Source organism: Peromyscus eremicus, chromosome 5, assembly GCF_949786415.1.
Source record: "Peromyscus eremicus chromosome 5, PerEre_H2_v1, whole genome shotgun sequence".
NCBI classification, from domain to species: Eukaryota; Metazoa; Chordata; class Mammalia; order Rodentia; family Cricetidae; genus Peromyscus; species Peromyscus eremicus.
In genome coordinates, this window is record NC_081420.1 from 84192094 (window position 1) to 84210083 (window position 17990).

The 17990-nt window shown below is 46.1% G+C and overlaps 1 protein-coding gene across 1 annotated transcript in view; it reads right to left on the reverse strand.

Moving 5' to 3' along the window:
* The window catches only part of Rab4a (RAB4A, member RAS oncogene family), a 30041-nt gene extending 21993 nt beyond the window's left edge, over positions 1 to 8048 (reverse strand). The window contains exon 1 of the mRNA XM_059263842.1: positions 7844 to 8048. Coding sequence (XP_059119825.1) covers positions 7844 to 7874 — 31 coding nt within the window. The 5' untranslated portion in view covers positions 7875 to 8048. The remainder of the gene's footprint in view (positions 1 to 7843) is intronic.
* Positions 8049 to 17990: the final 9942 nt, after the last annotated feature.

Below are 17990 nucleotides of genomic sequence, written 5' to 3' on the forward strand. Positions count from 1 at the left end.
CCTGTGAGGAGATGGAGCCAGGTATGATGGTTCAATCTGGTAATCTGTTTCAGGAGGTGGAGGCAGAAGGATCATGATCAAGTCTAACCTTGGCTACAAAGCAAGTGTGAGGCCTGCCTGGGTTATAGGAAACCCTGTCTCTTTTATTATTTTTATTTTTAAAGATTTAAAGATTTGCCCGGGCGATGGTGGTGCATGCCTTTAATCCCAGCACTTGGGAGGCAGAGGCAGGCAGATCTCTGTGAGTTCGAGGCCAGCCTGGACTACAGAGTGTGTTCCAGGAAAGGCGAAAAGCTACACAGTGAAACCCTGTCTCGAAAAACCAAAAAAAAAAAAAAAAATTGAAAGATTTATTTATTATGTAACAGTGTTCTGCCTCCATGTATGCCTGCAGGCCAGAAGAGAGGACCAGAGGGGACCAGATTTCAATGCAGATGGTTGTGAACCTCCATGTGGTTGCTGGCGACCTCTGAAAGAGTAGCCAGTGCTTGCTGTTAACCTCTGAGCCATCTCTCCAGCCCTATTATTTTTTATTTTTAAAACAGCATGTGTGTCTGTGTGGGTATATGCACATGAATGCAGGTGCCCGCAGAGGCCAGAGGTGATTAGACCCCCTGGAGCTGGAGTCACAGGGGGTAACAGGGGAGTTACAGGTTGTGAACAACCTGATATGCATGCTGGGAACTGAACTTGGGTCATCTGGAAGAGAGCAAGTATTCTTAACCACTAAGCCATTTCTCCAGCCTGAAACCCTGTCTTAAAACAACAACACAAAACCAGAGGAGAGAAGCAGAAACACCCACAAGACGCAGCCACTAAGTGCTGTGAGCTGCTGCTGGAGGCGCACCGGAGCACGCGTTCTATTAGACGTCAGATCCACGGCCATCACACACTTATTTGTACTGACCAAGTCTTTTACAACATGAACTACCCTTGGAACTCTTATTTTTGAAACAAGGTCTCACTTTGCAGCCCTTGCTGGCCTGTGGCTCTCTGTGTAGACCAGGCTGGATCTGCTCGTTTCTGCCTCTGAGAGCTAGGAATGAAGGCTGTGCTACTCAGTTCCTTGGAACTCTTAGACAAGCTTAAAATAAATAAAATAAAAAATAAAATGTATAAGTACACAGTGCTTACTTGCCTTATGTTCTCTGCTATAATGTGGTTCCTTTTTTAAAAAATCTTTTTTAAAGACTGAGTTTCATATAGCCCAGGCTACCCTCCTACCTCTAACAAATGTTGGGACTATAGGCATGACACCCAGTTCTACCCTTTAAACAACAGTGCCCTGTGTCATCTTATATTTTATGCCACAGTTATAGCCACTGACTAGCAAATGTCACACAGCCTTCAAATGCACAGAAAACAACCCAGCAGTGAAATGGGACAATGACACCGGGTGAGGGCTTGATCCTTATTACAATCACCCTAACTCCAGCTCCAGAGTATCCAATTGTCTTCTGAGCTCTGCAGGCACCAGGCACACAAGGTATATTTGCATACATCCGGGCAAACACTCATACACATAAAAGTTAAGTAAGTCTTTAACAAACAAACAGATAAACACAACTGCCCTATCTCAGAAATTCCATCACAGCAACAGGGCTAAGGCCCAGGCAGAACAGGATGCAAGCTAGCAGAGGCTTCCAAATCTTTAACTGGGCAACGTTCTGCTATAATTACTAAGAATGATAAAAATACCAGCTCATGGGGCAATGGTGGCGTATGCCTTTAATCCCAGCACTCAGGAGGCAGAGCCAGGCAGATCTCTGTGAGTTCAGGGCCAGCCTGGTCTACAGATCGAGATCCAGGACAGGCACCAAAACTACACAGAGAAACCCTGCCTCAAAACAAAAACAAAAACAAAAACAAAAAACAAACAAACAAACAAAAAACCCAGTTCAGTTTGACCACATCCCCTAGGAGGGTTTGAGAGAAGAAATTCCAGAAACAACTTGAACTTTTTCTCATTTCAAAGAAATGTTCAGGTTTGGAGCGATGACTCAATACTTAAGAACATTTCCTGCCCTTCCAGAGAATCAGAGTTCAATCCCAGCACCCAGTTCACAACCGCCTATAATGCTAGATCCAGGAGCTCAGATGTCCTCTTTTGGTCTCTGTGGGCACCCATATATGTAGCATATTAAAAAAAAAAACAAAAAAAAAAAAACAAAAAAAAAACCCTAAAAACCAAAAACCAAAAAACCAAAAAAAACCAACCAAACAAACAAACAAAAAAGCTGTGTTAATCCCAGCATTCAGGAGGCAGAGGCAGGTGGATCTCTAAGTTTGAGGTCAGTCTGATCTACACAGTCAGTCAATATTGAATTGTTAAATAAAAAAAGAAAATCTGTTAAGAATAATTGATACAGAATTTTTTTTTTAGACAGGGTTTCGAAACAGCTCTGGCTGTCCTAGAGCTCACTCTGTAGACCTGGCTGGCCTCAAACTCCCAGAGATCCACCTGCCTCTGCCTCCTGAATGCTGGGATTAAAGGTGTGCACCACTACCACCCGGCCAACATGTGAATTCTTAAAAAACCCATCGACATGGTCTTTAAAAGAAGGACCGCTATTACAGCAAGAAGAAAATTTCAAACTTATGTTTACACGAAATTGCTTTTTGGAGAATTTGGAAAGTTTGGGAATTTAATTTACTCAGTCATCATGGTTTTCCAATGATACTGCATTCCAACATAATTTTCTCAAGGCCCCTTCTCTCATGCACATCTGGGGAGCTGTGGGTCCCATGAGAAGCCTGCAGAAGCTGCAGGTCCAGGGGTAGATGTGCAAGCAGCAAGCCTCAGGATGTTCCATACCTGCCAAGTCACTGAGATGGGAACCAAGAGAACCTCCCTTTATTCAGGATCTGGCCGAGCAGCCCTGACTCAACTTCCTTTTGCCCCTTCCAGGGAGAACAGTAACATGAACTCTGTGGAAAGGCATCTTGGAGACTTAGCAGAGAGCTGGACTCAGGAGCTGAGGGTGGGGGACAGTCTAAATGGTGCTTTCTCCAAGGCAGGTGGGGACTCAGAGAGCAGCAGCCCGGGGAGGCAGAGGATTATGTGATTGGGCACGGGACACACTGTATTCTTATTCTCTGGGGGCACCCAGGTGGAATAGTTAGGGAGGGGATGGAGAAATAAGATCCTTAGGAATTAATGGTGAACTGGTACTATATAATCGGAGGCATCCCAGAATCAGAAGTAAAGTCACAGGCTTTAGCACCCAGATGGCCATGAGAGGAATACTGATCTTGTTCTGCCAAAGAATCATGTTTCCAATGTTCTTGGATAAGCTGTGATACAATACAGTCATATCAACTACATTAATGTATGTCTGACCTCTACCCATGGTCACAAGCATCCCAGGATAGCTAAGAATGCTGCTCAACACATTTGTAGACTACAAAATCATGTAATAGCAAAAGGTTGGACACCCCTGATAAAGACTTCAAACACAGTTCCTGAGCCAACAGCACCTCTACATCTGGAGCTTTAGGGGAGCCTCTCCAGACCCCTGGAACTGACCCTTTTATAGGTGAAACCACAAAAATTATTATTATTACTGTGAGTATGTATAATTTGGACGAGGGCACAAGTGTGCAATGGGTGTGTGTATGTGGAGGTCAGAGGACAACTTTGTGGAATCAGCTCTCTCACTTTCACGTGGGTTCTGAGGACTGAGCTCAGGCCGACGGCAAAGCGACTACTTTACCCTCAGAGGCATCTTCCTAGCTTGCTCTCTCTCCTCCCCTCCATCCCCCTCCCCTTTCTCTCTCTCCTTTCTTTTCTTTTGATACAGGATCACATGTAGCACAGGCTGGTCTCCAACTCCCTATACAGTATAGAAAAGAATGACCTTCAACTTCTGATCCTCCTGCCTCCACATCCTAAGTGCAGGGATCACGGACATGCCTCCCACCCCAGGCCCAGACCCTGCTTCTTGAAATGCTCACCAGTAAGTTTTCAGTGAATAAGAAAAAGAAAACTATGACTTTGTCGATCAAAAATGTACTGAATCAAACAAATGTTCTTTTTTTCTGATGTCTGCTTGAACTGTTTAAATTTTTTGTCAATTGTGAGTTAAGGCGATGGGGATTCAGGGGATTCTCTTAACAGGAAATTAATTTTACCTTATGAATGAAAGGGCTTTAAATGTTGCTTTTTTTTATTTGAGATATCCTTGTCAATCCTAATTGCCTTATCAAGCCTACATTTCTTCAAGACTCATTGTATAACAACTAAGACCTGTGAGATAGCTTTGGAGGCTTTGCACCTCAAAGTTCCTCAAGTCCAATGGCTTAATGTGACAGGTATCTGCTGTCAGAGCCAGAGGCTGCAGTGAGGTGTGGCAGTGTTGAGCTCCTGCATGCTCAGGAACGGGTGCTTCCTGCCTCTTCCTAGTTTCTGGTGGTTGCCAGCTATGCTGAGGGTACCTTAGCTGGGTACTGGACCTCTCTAACCTGAGGCTCACTGCCACTGCCCACTCTCCTTGTGTATGTCTGTGTCCATGTTTCCCTGGTCTCGTTAGGACACAGTCACTGAGTTTGGGGCATACGACTCCAGCATGACTCCACCTTCAATAATCATTGGCAAAGATCCTGTTCCAAATAAGGTCACATGCACAGGTCCAGAACTAGGACTTAAGTGTGACTTTGAGGACACAATTCAAACCTCACATACACAAATGAGGATGTGTAGTTAGCAGAAAATACTCTGATGGTCTCAACCTTATCTTTTAGACACTAGAATGCTGTGCGTTATTTTCTAAGTGGAATGTACTATACTGAATATACTATGATAGAAACAACCACGAGGCCAGCAACATGAGCAGAATTCTTCTGTCTCAGGAGATTTTCAAATAGTACATGGCATAAATTCTTCCTCCATGCCATTCTTCTCTAGCAATTGAAGTTTTAAAAGCTCCCTGGCATTTTCCCACCATATACACTGCTTAGCAATTTCTGTGACTGACCATTTGGTGTCAGGAATTACTCAAGGAGAGTTTTCAAACTCTCAGGTCTCAGGCTGCTGACATGAGTCCTTGGCCCGGCCAGCGCTCACTGAACACAGTCATAGGATGCTGTGTCTCTAACAATCACTAGGACAAGCTCCCTTCAGGTTAGGGACACTCAGGTTGAGGGTCAGTGTTACTTTTGTTAGCTGGGACCAAAATGCCTGAGAGAAGGGAAGGGAGGAAGGATTTGTTTGGCTCAGTTTCCCAGGAGTCAGCCCATCGTAGCTGGGAATATGTGATGGGACAGTTCACTGATGTGAGAGGCCAGGAAGCAAAGGCCAGGAAGCAGAGAGTGGGACTACAAGAAGAGGCAGGGGGAAGACAGAGCCCCAAGGACATCCCCCCAGTTTCCTCCAGTCATGTCCTACCTCCAACCTTGAATCACGGGCCATAATAACATCAGATCAGGAATATATCAAGGGATGAATTCATTGATTAGCTTGGAGCCCTCGGGATCTAATCATGCCTAGAAAGCCACCACAGGCTCACCCACAGTACGCTTTACTAATATCCTAGTGTCTCAGTTTAATCAAGTGGACTAGGTCAACCACATTTCAATGAGAAGCCTACCTGTTTAACATTCCAATTTACATTATGATATTATGTGAGCTAAAGCACCGTGTTCACGGAGTTAGGAACTTCAGATCAAGAAAACGCTGGACACCACTCAGCCAGTGCAAGGTGCAGGGACTGTTCTACAGGCCGTTAGCAGCCAGCTCATTAGTAGCCGTAAAACACGGGCTCCTATTTCTCATCGAATTTCCACCAAGCTGCACAGAACCTCCTTTCACAGAAGAGAGAAAACCAGCCCCAAACACACGGAATTTAAAGGTTAGGCAAACATTCCTATGCCAGCCAACAGGCAAACGTCCAGAAGGAGAGGTCTTGGTTGTTTTAATTTGGGGAACAAAACTGTGTAAACACAGTCAAGGATGAGTGGAGGTGCCAGCCTCTGCCTTGGTTTTGGGTGACTATTCTTCTATGCCAGCAGCTCTAGAGACCCCTCTTGCCTCTTTCTAAAGCTAGACTTCTACTTTTTAGTTTCTATTCATTGTTTGTTTTCTCCCTTGAAAGGAAAGATTACATTCAGACTTAGTTAAAAAGTAGAAACCTGGACATGGGGACACATGTCTATAATCCTAGCACTCAGGAGGCAGAGGCAGGAATATTGCCACAAGTGTGAGGCCAGCCTGGGCTACACTGATTTTTAAGTCATCCAGAACTAGAGAGAGAGAGAAACTGTGTCAAAATAAACAAAAACCAAAACAAAACAAAAATTAAAAAATAAAGGCATATTTGGAAAATACCTTGAAATGAAGGGAAAGACAAACACACCTGTGGCCCGGACAAAGCCAGCCACCCATGGATAGTGCCTGAAGTTTATAGGGTCAGACATTATGCCTCAGTGCCCCAGGAGTGCTGGTGCCAGGAGACAGTGAACCAGGCGGCTGTGTGCCTCATATTACCCTTCCCAGGGTCCCGCCCTCTCAAAGTCCAAACCTTAAGGTCCTTCAACTGCTTCCTCCATCTCCTCAAGTTAAGGGGCCCACACCATGCTCCAGACCTGAACCCCAGATCTGCCTGTTCACTTGCCCCTCTCTGACCTATCTGGGTCAGCTCTTTCTCACACAGTTGGCCAGACCATACTCCTCAGAACTGCTGCCTGGATTTTAATTGTTTATCCATTAAGGTCACAACCGAATTAACCATCTGTTCCTCACTGGACTGTAAACTCTTGGGGAAGTTTCCAGGGCACTCACTTTCTTACAATGATTAGAACCTTCCTGGCTGGCCCCTGGCCCCACCCTGTGGCAGGAAGGAATCAGGGGGCACATTGGGATAACCCGGACTGATCACCATGCTTTTCCATGGGAGTCCCTCCCTGGAACCAGCACATACCAAATCAAAGTCTCAAGCCTCAGGTAGGGACTGGTAATCACGCATAGTACCAGTTTATTGGAAACGACTGGGACAAAGATGAAAAAGACACAGCTCCATCTCCAAGGCTTATGGTCATAAAGAGGATATGTGTTTATAAAGAGCTATAAGGAGACCTATAACAGGGTGGAGGGAGGGAGAGAAAGATACGGAAGGCCAGGGGTCTCCAGAAAAGAGATGCAGTCATCCATTTAAAACTCATTATAATCTCAATGCAAAGAAAGGAATTCCAAGCCTTGAGAGGCCCACAGCCATGCCCCCAAAGACACTGAATGCAGGCGTGGCCCTGAGCCCCCATCCCTGCGCTCCGTGCTGCAGCGAGGAGGGGGAGAATCAACGATAAACTGGCTCCCCCAACCTTGAGCTATTTAAACAATCCAAGGAGGGGAATGTAGGGTGAAACCAGGGTCAAAGCAGGAGGGAACTTGGAGGAGAGGATCACAATGCTCTGCACAGCTGGGGGCACCTGCTAGCCGGAGAGTCCAACCCAGCTCCTGATACCCCTAGATCCTCAAGATTCCAGCCCAGCCTTAAACATCCAGGCGCTCTCAAGTTCTAGCCCGACCTTGACACCCCAAGAATCTCAGGATCCCAGCAGTTGACACCCCGGGATTTTCAGTATCTCCACCTAGCCCTGAAACCTAGATTCTCAGAATCCCAGCTACTGGCACTCCACGATTACTAGGATCCCAGCCCAGCCCTAAACACCCCAAGATTCTCAGTATCTCCACCGGGCCTCTGACACCACGAGGTTCTCAGGATCCCAGTCCAGCCCCAACATCTCGATATTCTAAACACTGGCTCTGGAGACCCTAACCCCAGCCACACACATTTCGGGACCCCAAGGCCTGCCCCTCCTACACACATAAGCGCGAACCCGCGGGATTTACCGTAAGTCTCGGACATGGCGGTCTGCGCCATCCTGCCGCCACAGTTCCGTGGGATCTGGTACGTCCTCCAGTCTCCACAGAGCAAGGGGGAACGGAGCGTGAAGGGCCGGGTACAGGGCCCACTGCGAGCCGGCCACCGGCTGCGGCCCAGCGGGACTCGGCTCCGCGCCTGCGCACCGCCGCCCCGCCGCCCCGCGAAGGAGCCCAGCGGAGGGGGGAGGGGGCGGGGTCGCAGGAGGAAGGAGGAGCGGGGCTGGGGAAGAGGAGGGAGGGAGAGCCAGAGAACTGGTGAGAGGCTCCTACTAGGAGAAGGAGGTGGAGGCGAGAGAGGATGAAGAAGGGGGATCAGGAAGGAAGGAGGGGCGGGGCTCGGGAGGGGTGCCTGCACCGGGTAGATCCTTCCAGATGGCATTGCAACACAAACTCGGTCATCTTTAAGTGTGACCTACCAGGTTAGGGTGAACAGGAGCCCGCCCGAGGGCTTGCTTTGAAGGGAAGAGGGTTCGTTCACCAGCAGAAAGCCAAGCTCTTACCCTAAGCAGGTGTGTTTGGTCACCTGAACTCCCGACTCACCTCTTTCAGGGGACTGTGCATTAGAGATTGGGGAACAGTCTTGCCTGGCCCTTACTGCCTCTAATTTCAAAGGTGTGTTCGGCTTAGGAAGCAATGCAGGTCAGAACCTACTCCTACTCCCAAGAAAAGGGGTCGGGGGACATTTATTGAAAGGCAAACTGGGGTCAGGAATTTGGCCCCCTTGAGCAAACCAGGGCCTGAGATGAGAGCCTACCTTCTTCCCAGGAGCAACAGAGGCCTGGGTGGTGGAAAAGGCCACTGTGTACCTTTTTACCCTAGGCCATCTGGCTCTGCCACGGACCTACCACCAGGCATTCCCGCCTGCCCGGTGCTGCCTGATCCAGTATTTCACTCTTTTGTCTTGTGACACAGAAAATTAAGGAGATGTGGGAAGGGAAAGGAGCCCTCATCCTGGAGTCTTGTTGAAGTCTCCTGCTGGCACAGCATGCACAAGTTGCAGTTGAGATTGCCTGGCATGGTGTCTCTTGTCTGGAATCTCGGCATTTGGGAGGCAGAGGCAGGAGGATTGTTTTGAGTGGGAGGCCAGCCTGGGCTACACAGCAAGGAGGGGAAACAAGGATAAAAGAGACACAGCTCAAAAAGAAATAAGTTTTAAATTAACAAAATCGATTGCTTACACAACTTTTAAATACAGAGATATTTTATATAAGAATGTTAAAATAGCAATGAACTGTGTTTAAGGCCCCAGTATGCAATGTTTCCAAGCTGTAAATTCGGTATTATTTCTGAGGAGCTCACAAACAAGATTACATTCAAAACACACGTCTTAGTTGGGCATGGAGGCACAGGCCTTTAATTCCAGAACTTGGGAGGCAGAATCAAGCAGATCTCTGAGTTTGAGGCCAGTCTGGTCTACATAGTGAGTTGTAGGTAAAACCAACCAACCAAACAAACAAAAATATGTCTTAGCCTTTGTGACTTAATTTAGTAGAGAATCTTTTGGCCCTTGTGACCTATGCTTTTGTCTTGGTTTCTAATTCTATGAAGTGGACTTCAGAAACAACTCTATGATCTCATTTTTTAAAAAGAAAGAGGGGGCATCAAAATTGCCTAGTGTGGTGGCGTGTTTGTAGCCCCATCCCTCGAGAAATGGAGGAGGAGGACTGAGAACTCAAGCCGGCTAATCTTAGCTATATAGTAAGTTTGAGGCCAGCTTGAGCTACATGAGACTCTGTCCTGGTTGGTATTTTTGTCTACTTGACACAAGCTAGTATCATAAAACTGGCCTGTAGGCAAGCTGATGGGGCATTTCCTTAATTAGTGGCCCATCCCACTATGGTGCCACCACTGAGCAGGTGGTCCAAGTTATACAAGAAAGCAGGCTGAGCTAGCCATGAGAAACAAGCCAGTAAGCAGCACTCCTCTATGGCTTCTGCTTCAGTTCCTGCTTCCAGGTTTTGCCTTAGCCTTCTTGGATGATGGACTTTGATGTGGAGGTATAATCCGAAATAAACATTTTCTTCCTCAAGTTGCTTTTGGCCGTGGTGTTTTATCACAGTGATAGAAAACCCCAACTAAGACAGATCCTGCCTCAAATCACAAAAGCGAGGGCTGGAGAGATGACTCATTTGGTCAAGTGCTTGCCATACAAAGCATGAGGACCCGAGTTGAGATTCTCAGCACCAGTGTGAAAAGCTGGGTACTGTAGGATGCACCTGTGATCCTAACACTGGGAAGAAGTGAAAAGTGACCCATGGGGTCTGCTGGTCAGCTATTCCTGCTAAATCAGTAACCTCCAGATTTAAAAAGAAATTGTCTCAGAAAAGAAGGTAGAGATAGAGAAAGATACGCAATATCAACATCTAGCCTCTACATACATGTGCACAGTCATATGCGTGCACCTGTACACAGACACACACACAGACACACACACAGACACATACACACAACCAGGGCTGGCAAGATGGTCCAGTGAGTAAAGGTACTTGTCACCAAGCCTGATGGCCTGGAACCCACATGATAGAAGGTTCATCCTCTGACCCCAATGCTCAGTCATGCACACACAAACTACGTAGTAAGCATACATGTGTGCAGGCACATACACAATAAATAAATAAATAATAAACAAAAGAATTAAAACAAAATAAAAACCAAAATCATATATATGCTGTTATTAAGACACTTGAAGCGCTCTCTCTCTCTCTCTCTCTTTCTCTTTATTTTTAGTTTTGAGATAGGATCTCTCATGTGACTAAGGCTGGTCTCCAACTTGCTATATGTAGGCTGAGGATAACCTTGAACTTCTGATTTTCCTGCCTCTGCCTCCTGAGTGCTGAGATGAGAGCTTTGCACCACCAGGCCTGGTTTATGCAGCTCTGAGGATTGAGTTTGGGCTTCACGAATGCTTGGTAAGCACTTTACCAACTGAGCCCTGTCTTTGGCCAGCTCTCTTCTCTTTTTGAGGACACCTTCTCACCCTTGTCTTTTTCTTCTTCTTTCTCTATCTTTTAATTTCTGTGATTAAATCTTTATTACCTTAAGGGGGTTGGAGAGATAGCTCAGCTATTAAGAACACTGGCTGTAGCCAGAGGTGGTGGCACATGCTTTTAATCCCAGCGTTTGGGAGGCAGAAACAGGCACATCTCTGAGCTCGAGGCCAGACTGGTCTATAGAGTGAGTCCAGGACAGCTAGGGCTACACAGAGAAACCCTGTCTCGGGAAGAAAAGAAAGAAAGATAGGAAGGAAGGAAGGAAGGAAGGAAGGAAGGAAGAAAGAAAGAAAGAAAGAAAGAAAGAAAGAACACTGGCTGCTCTTCCAGGAGACCCAAATTCAATTCCCAGCACCCACTTGACAGTTAGCGACCTTGGGTAACTCCAGTCCCAGGGGAATCGATGTTCTCTTCTGGTCTCCATGGGCACTGTATACACATGATTCACATATATGCAGTCTAATACCTATACATGTAAGAGAAAATTAAACAAGGCTTTTTTTTTTTGTTTTGTTTTGTTTTGTTTTGTTTTCGAGACAGGGTTTCTCTGTGTAGCTTTGCGCCTTTCCTGGAACTCACTTGGTAGCCCAGGCTGGCCTGGAACTCACAGAGATCCGCCTGCCTCTGCCTCCTGAGTGCTGGTATTAAAGCCGAGCGCCGCCGCCGCCACCACCACCACCACCCGGCTAAACAAGGTTTTTAAAAAAAGATTTATTATTTTAAAATTTTATGTGTACATGTGTGGGCCTGAACACATACATGTGCATCACATGCATGGAAGTGCCCTTGAAGGCCGGAAGAGAGTATCAGATTCCCTGGAACTGGAGTTACAGAGGGTTTGTGATCCACCTGATGTGGGTGCTGGGAACCAAACCCAGGTCCTCTGCAAGAGCAGTAAGTGTTCTTAACCACTGAACCATCTCTCTACTCCCCCCACCCCCATCTTCTTAATAAACTCCAACTTTGCTTCATACTAGCTTGTTCTGAAATTATTTTCTGCTGTGCAGTCAAGAATCCTAGCTTCAACTGGGCATGGTGGTGCACATCTTTGATCCCAGTGCTTGAGAGGCAGAGGCAGGTGGATCTCTGTGAGTTCAGGCCAGCTGGGTCTATATAGTGAGTGCCAGGGCAGCCAGGGCTCTAGGTAGATAGATCCTGTCTTAAAACAAAACAAAACAAAACAAACAAAAAAACAAACAAAAAAAAACAGCTTCCCCTGATAAGCGGTCTTTGAAAAGAACTCGGGCTGCTCCAGGCAGCTGCCTAGAGAGGTCTCTTGTTTCTTGTTGCTGATACTAACAGCAAATGAATATCCTTCCATCTCCGCCATGCAGGGGACCTCACTGCTGAAATACTGAGAGCTATAATTTCCTAGAATTATTTTGTATCTAGTTCTTCCAGGACTCAGGTACTTCCTTTCCTGCTTTCCTTTTGTTGTTATTGCTTTTATTTTTGATACAAAGTCTCACTTTGTAGCAGAGGTTGGCAAACTTACTATGTAGTCCAGACCCGCATTGAATTGGCATCTATCCTTGCTTCTAGGTCTTCAAGAGCTGGGATTGAGGCACTCCATTGCTTGGCCTTCTGCTGCTCTGCGGGCTTAGGCTCTGAGCAAAGCCAACTGCTTCTGATGAAAGCATTCAGCAGAACTGGGCTTCCCAGACCAGGAGGAGGTCAGCGTTACCTGAGATCAGCCTCCTCCTTCCTGTCACACACTGCTGCTGGCCAGGAGGAAGTCACCGGGTATGGTGCTAATTTGTGTGTTGACAGAAACTGGAAACTTGCTCAGGGTGGCAGGGAAAAGAAAAGCATGGTTTTTTTTGGTTGATCAGAAGGTTGTGAGTTATCTCAATTGTTCAGTTACAGGTTGAACTCCTGTTCTACACGCTCCCCTCTTCTCACTGCTGGACTTGACTAGTCTTAAAAATAAAAAAGCATGCTTTCCTCTAAAGCTATATAGCTTTATATATAAATATATATAAAATGTTGTTTTGTGAAAACTGAAGGCCAAAAGACCTTGGGAAAGGATACTGTTTAGGGAACAAATAAGACAAAACCCAGAGAGATCCTTCTGTCCACACCAGCGAAGTCTGTGTGAAAACTAGAACAAGAAACGGCAGGGTTTTGACAGAGCCAGATTCTCTGAATGCAGGGTGAAAGGTCTTGGTATCTCAGCAGTTTGGGTCCAGGAGGAAGTAAGCCTCTCCTGGTGTCCCTAGAGGCCACTCTGATCCGGAGACGTTGTTGGCTGTGCATGGAAATTTTACCAACATATTAACTTGCATTCCTCTTTAATTGCCTTCCTTCTCCTCAGAGGAGATTTTTGGCAGACTGAAAGCAGGTCCAGGTGCCGGGGTGGGGGGTGGGAGTGAGGGTGAGGGGGACCTATCTAGAGGAAGGAGGAGGGGAAGGATTGTCCTAAGGAAAGCAGAATCCCACTCCTTCCCAGGTCTGTGGGTCCTCCACAAAACTGGTGCTTTGTTTCTGCTTCTAGACTATGCCAGACGGTGTGACAGGACCTCATATTTAATGATGACAGTTTGATGCTCAGGACTTTGTGACATGGGTCCTTGGGGCCAGACTCAGTGAAGGCCCTCCATAGCATGTGGCCCTTTATGGCGGGAGTTGAGGAATATGAGCTAACTGCATCCAACAGTTGATACTCAGAAACATCTGGGTGTTACCTCAAGGAGGAGCCAGGCTTTGCAACTACATGTGGAAGTTTGCAGTGTGAATTTAGTTATACCCAGGCTTGTGGAAATTCTCCCATGAATGAATGAATGAATGAATGAATGGACTGCCACCTGCTGTGGGATGTTCTGTATGGCAAATGTGTTGCTCTGATTGGTCAATAAATAAAACACTGATTGGTCAGTGGCCAGGCAGGAAATATAGGCGGGACAAGGAGGAGAATAAAGCTGGGAAGTGGAAGGCTGAGTCAGGGAGACACTGCCAGCTGCCATGATGAGAAATAGCATGTGAAGATGCCGGTAAGCCACGAGCCATGTGGCAAGGTATAGATTAATGGAAATGGATTAATTTAAGCTGTAAGAACAGTTAGCAAGAAGCCTGCCACAGCCATACAGTTTGTAACCAATATAAGCCTCTGTGTTTCCTTGGTCGGGTCTGAGCGGCTGTGGGACTGGCAGGTGAGAAAGATTTGTCCTGACTGTGGGCCAGGCAGGAAAACTCTAGCTGCAGCCACCAAGCGGGAAGATACCTTGGAGGACAGCTTTCCAACACCAAGAACAAAACCCCAGATCTCTGCGACATACCTGCTCTCAGGGACTATTTGCCTGATTGGGGTGGATTAGCTGCCAGAGCAGAGCTATCCCAATGCATCTGTGCTTAACACAGTGAAGTTCAGGTCCTGCTCAGACAATCTTGGCACTTCTAGATTGGCTGATGTGGTTCACTGTGGCCCTGTTAGCCTCAAGCTGATCAGGTGCATCTTGAACACACTCTCAAATCACTCAGGTGAGGGCAGGAAATGAGACATTGTGTATCACCCAAGGAAGATGTCCCCAAGAACTAACAGGCTGGAGAAATCATTGCCTATAGATAATTCTAAAGAACACAGATAAGAAGTGAAATATGTCCCCAGGGGAAAGAGAGGACTTGTGGGAAGCTGTTCCAATCACACTGAAGTTTCCAACTCTAGGCGATTCATTCTTTGTTTACTTGAAACAACTTTATTGAAGCATGATGGACACTGTGAGCTAACGCTTGGATCGTTCGACACGTGTGTAAACCTGCACTTCCTGTTGCAGGTGCCACGGCTTTTTACCCGGTTCAGCCAACACATTTGTGTCCAGTGATCTGGGTGGTTTCTTTTGTTGCTTCTCTATAATAATGTCTTGTAAGGTTCATTGAGTGGTGGCTTTAGGGACTCTAGCATAACTCTTTATATCATCTCAGTCCACTTCCAGTGGTGTTACACATACTTCCTGTGGAATATAAGAACTTTATGACAATTACCACTCACTTCTGCCAGCACACAGGATCTGGATGTCATGGTTCTGGCTATGTGCTGTACCTTCTACCTTACTAATGTCTGCTTTAAGCAGCCAACCCCCACCCCCATGTGTGTGTGTGTGTGTGTGTATGAAAACACACTTACAAAAGTTATATGTCAGCCATCTAAACTGATGATACTGAAACTGTTTCACAGAACCTCTATTTCTCTCCTCTCCAGCGTCTACAGACCTCATTTTACTTTCTGCTGGACAAACCCGACCCCTCTAGGAACCTCACAAAATTAACCTTGGACACCATGTGTCCTTTGGTGAATGGCCTCGGGTGGAGACACGGCTTGGCTGCCCTCAGGGACCTCCACTCAGAGGAAGCAGGCCCTTGATTAGATGCAGTAAAGGAATTTCAGGCCTGACAACCTACTAGGCCCAATAATTCCAGCACTTAGGAAGTGAGGCAGGAGGATCGGGAGTTCAAAGTCTTCTGCTACATTTCAGAGTGGAAGCCAGCTTTGGCTACATGAGCTCCTGCCTCAAAGAAAGAAAGAAAGGAGAGAGAGAGGGAGAGAGAGACAGAGAGACAGAGAGAGAGATATTATTAAGTAGAGATAGACGTAGTACATGCTTTAGGTTCAAGTATGAGTGTTGTAAAAGACCTCAGAGAGTCTTAATAGCTTCATATGTGAACCTGTTGGTTTTCAGAGTTGTATTACTCAAAAGACATAACGTACGACTAGGTTAAAAGATAAGCAAAGTTTAAAAATTAGGTCACATTTAAAGATTAAGTAAAAACAAATTCAGTAAAAACCAATCAGCTGGTTTACCTGTTTGCTTAAAGAATTTCCTTTGGTGACTGAATAATAAGGTGGCTTAGGAGGTGAATTGTTTAAGTTTAGGGATAAGAGAGGGGCGCTGATAGGTCAAACCCAAAGGTCACTTTCTGGTCCTAAGCAAGCAGATTCATTTGTTGTAGGCAATCTTGTTAATTGTGTTGAAGTTTCTTGACTCTGAGCCTACCGGAAATGTAATCAGATTAAAAGCTCAGGTGTTTCTTCCCTTCCCATGTCCCCTGAACTTTGCTGCTTTCCTATTTTGCTCCCAAATGCAATTTCTTAGCCAAGTGTGGTGGCCCGCACCTCTAACCCCAGCACCTGGGAGGCCAAGGCAGGGTTACTGCAGTTCCAGACAGCCTGGGCTACAGAGTAACATGTTATTTTAAAGAATCAAAACAGCAACAACAAAAGAATTTAAATTTTTTCTTTTCTTTTTGGAAACAGGGTCCCATGTTGCCCAGGCTGGCCTCAAACTCACTATGTAGTGAGGATGACCTTGAACTTCTGATCATTCTGCTTTTACCTAAGTGCTGGGATCACAGCCTTCATCACTACCCCTGGTTTTACGTGGTACTGGGGACGGAACCCAGGGCTCTGTGCATGCGAGGTAAGCCCCCCGCCAACTGAGCCACATCCCCAGCCTGGTTTCTTTCATTGGCCAATCACTATTCAATATGCTATATGTATTCTCAGGTAGTCCAGCCTGGCCTTGAACCTGCTATATAACTGAAGACAACCTTGAACTTTTATTGCTTTTCTTTTTTCAAGACAGGGTTTCTCTATGTAACAGTCCTGACTGTTCTGAAACTTGCTTTGTAGACCAGGCTAGCCTTGAATTCACAGAGGTACGCTTAACTCTGCCTACCAGGTGCTGGGATTAAAGGTGTGCACCACCACCGCCCAGCTTGGCTTTGAACTCTGATCCTCAGTATTCCACCTCCCAAATCCTGGGATTGTAGGCATTTACCACCATACTAGGTTTAGACAATTCTTTTAAATAATTTTTGCACTAAGGAAAAGATTTTACGGGCAGCGTGGTGGCTCAGTGGGTAAAGGCATTTGTTTGATCCCGAACCCAACGTGGTGGAAGGAGAGAACTGAGTCCCCCAAGGTGTCTTCTGAGTAGCAGGTGTGTGTTTACATACTTATAAGTAAATGGAAAACAAAAGAAAAGAAAAGAAAAGAAAAGAAAAGAAAAGAAAAGAAAAGAAAAGAAAAGAAAAGAAAAGAAAAGCACATTACGTTTATCAGCTAAGTCCCACACTGGGGATATGTTGCCTGGTACCATTTCCTTCTGCGCAGAGGACTCTGGTAACAGACCTGGAAGTGAATGTACTAGCAGAGAATTCCTTCAGCACCACATGTGGCCCTAAGCAGTGCGGTCCTGAATATGCTCAGCTGAAAGTGATCATTGAAGTAAGAAAGATGTCAGACACATTTTGGGGCAGGGAGCATGTGTTTGAAAGGTTAAAATGGTGGACAGGAATGCCTCCAGGCATGCTCAGCTTGCACACAGGTTTAGCTAAAAACAAATAAAGGGCACTTTGAAGGTGTATTGAACAGCCTGCCCCTGAAGCGCCAACTCGCTTAGAGGCTGACAGTTTCTCGTAGTCCACTGCTCATTGAACTTGTTTCCAGCAACTGTGTGCATCACTTTTACCTTCGTTTCTTTGTGTGAAATGGGTCACGTAGCTCAGCTTTTAATGGTTTCGTCTTTTTCTCTGGTTTTAAGCAATTTGATCTTGATGGGCCTCTCATCATGGTTCTTGTCCTTGGGTTTATTAGGCTCCTTTGTTCTGCAAGTTTATGGTTTTTATCCGACTTGGAATGTTTTCAACCATTGTCTTTTCAGATGTTTTCACCCCTTCCTGTCCGTGGCAGTTAGTTAGGATACGTGGATTTACGTTTCTCCTGAATTCTTTGGCTGTTTGGTTTTGTGTAATTCCTTGGTTTTGTGTCTCTAAATTCAGGAATCTTTCAGCAGTATCTTCTTGCTGTGGACCCCATGGGTGCATTGCCTGCACACCCCCAGGGACTGTGATGCTTCTCTCATGGAGTGTGAATCCCTGAACCCTGTGAGTGCATTTAGTTCCCATTTCTCCTCCAGCTTCTTGATTGCACAGTCTATTTTATGTTGTGTCTGTGTATGTACATTTGTGTGTGTGTGTGTGTGTGTGTGTGTGTGTGTGTGTGTGTGTGTGTGTAGATGTACATGAAATTCTGTTCATGCGCTTGTGGAGGCCAGAGAGAAATCTTAGCTTTCATTCCTTAGGAGTTGCTCCCTGGCCTGCAGCTTGCCCATTAAACTAGACAGCTGGCC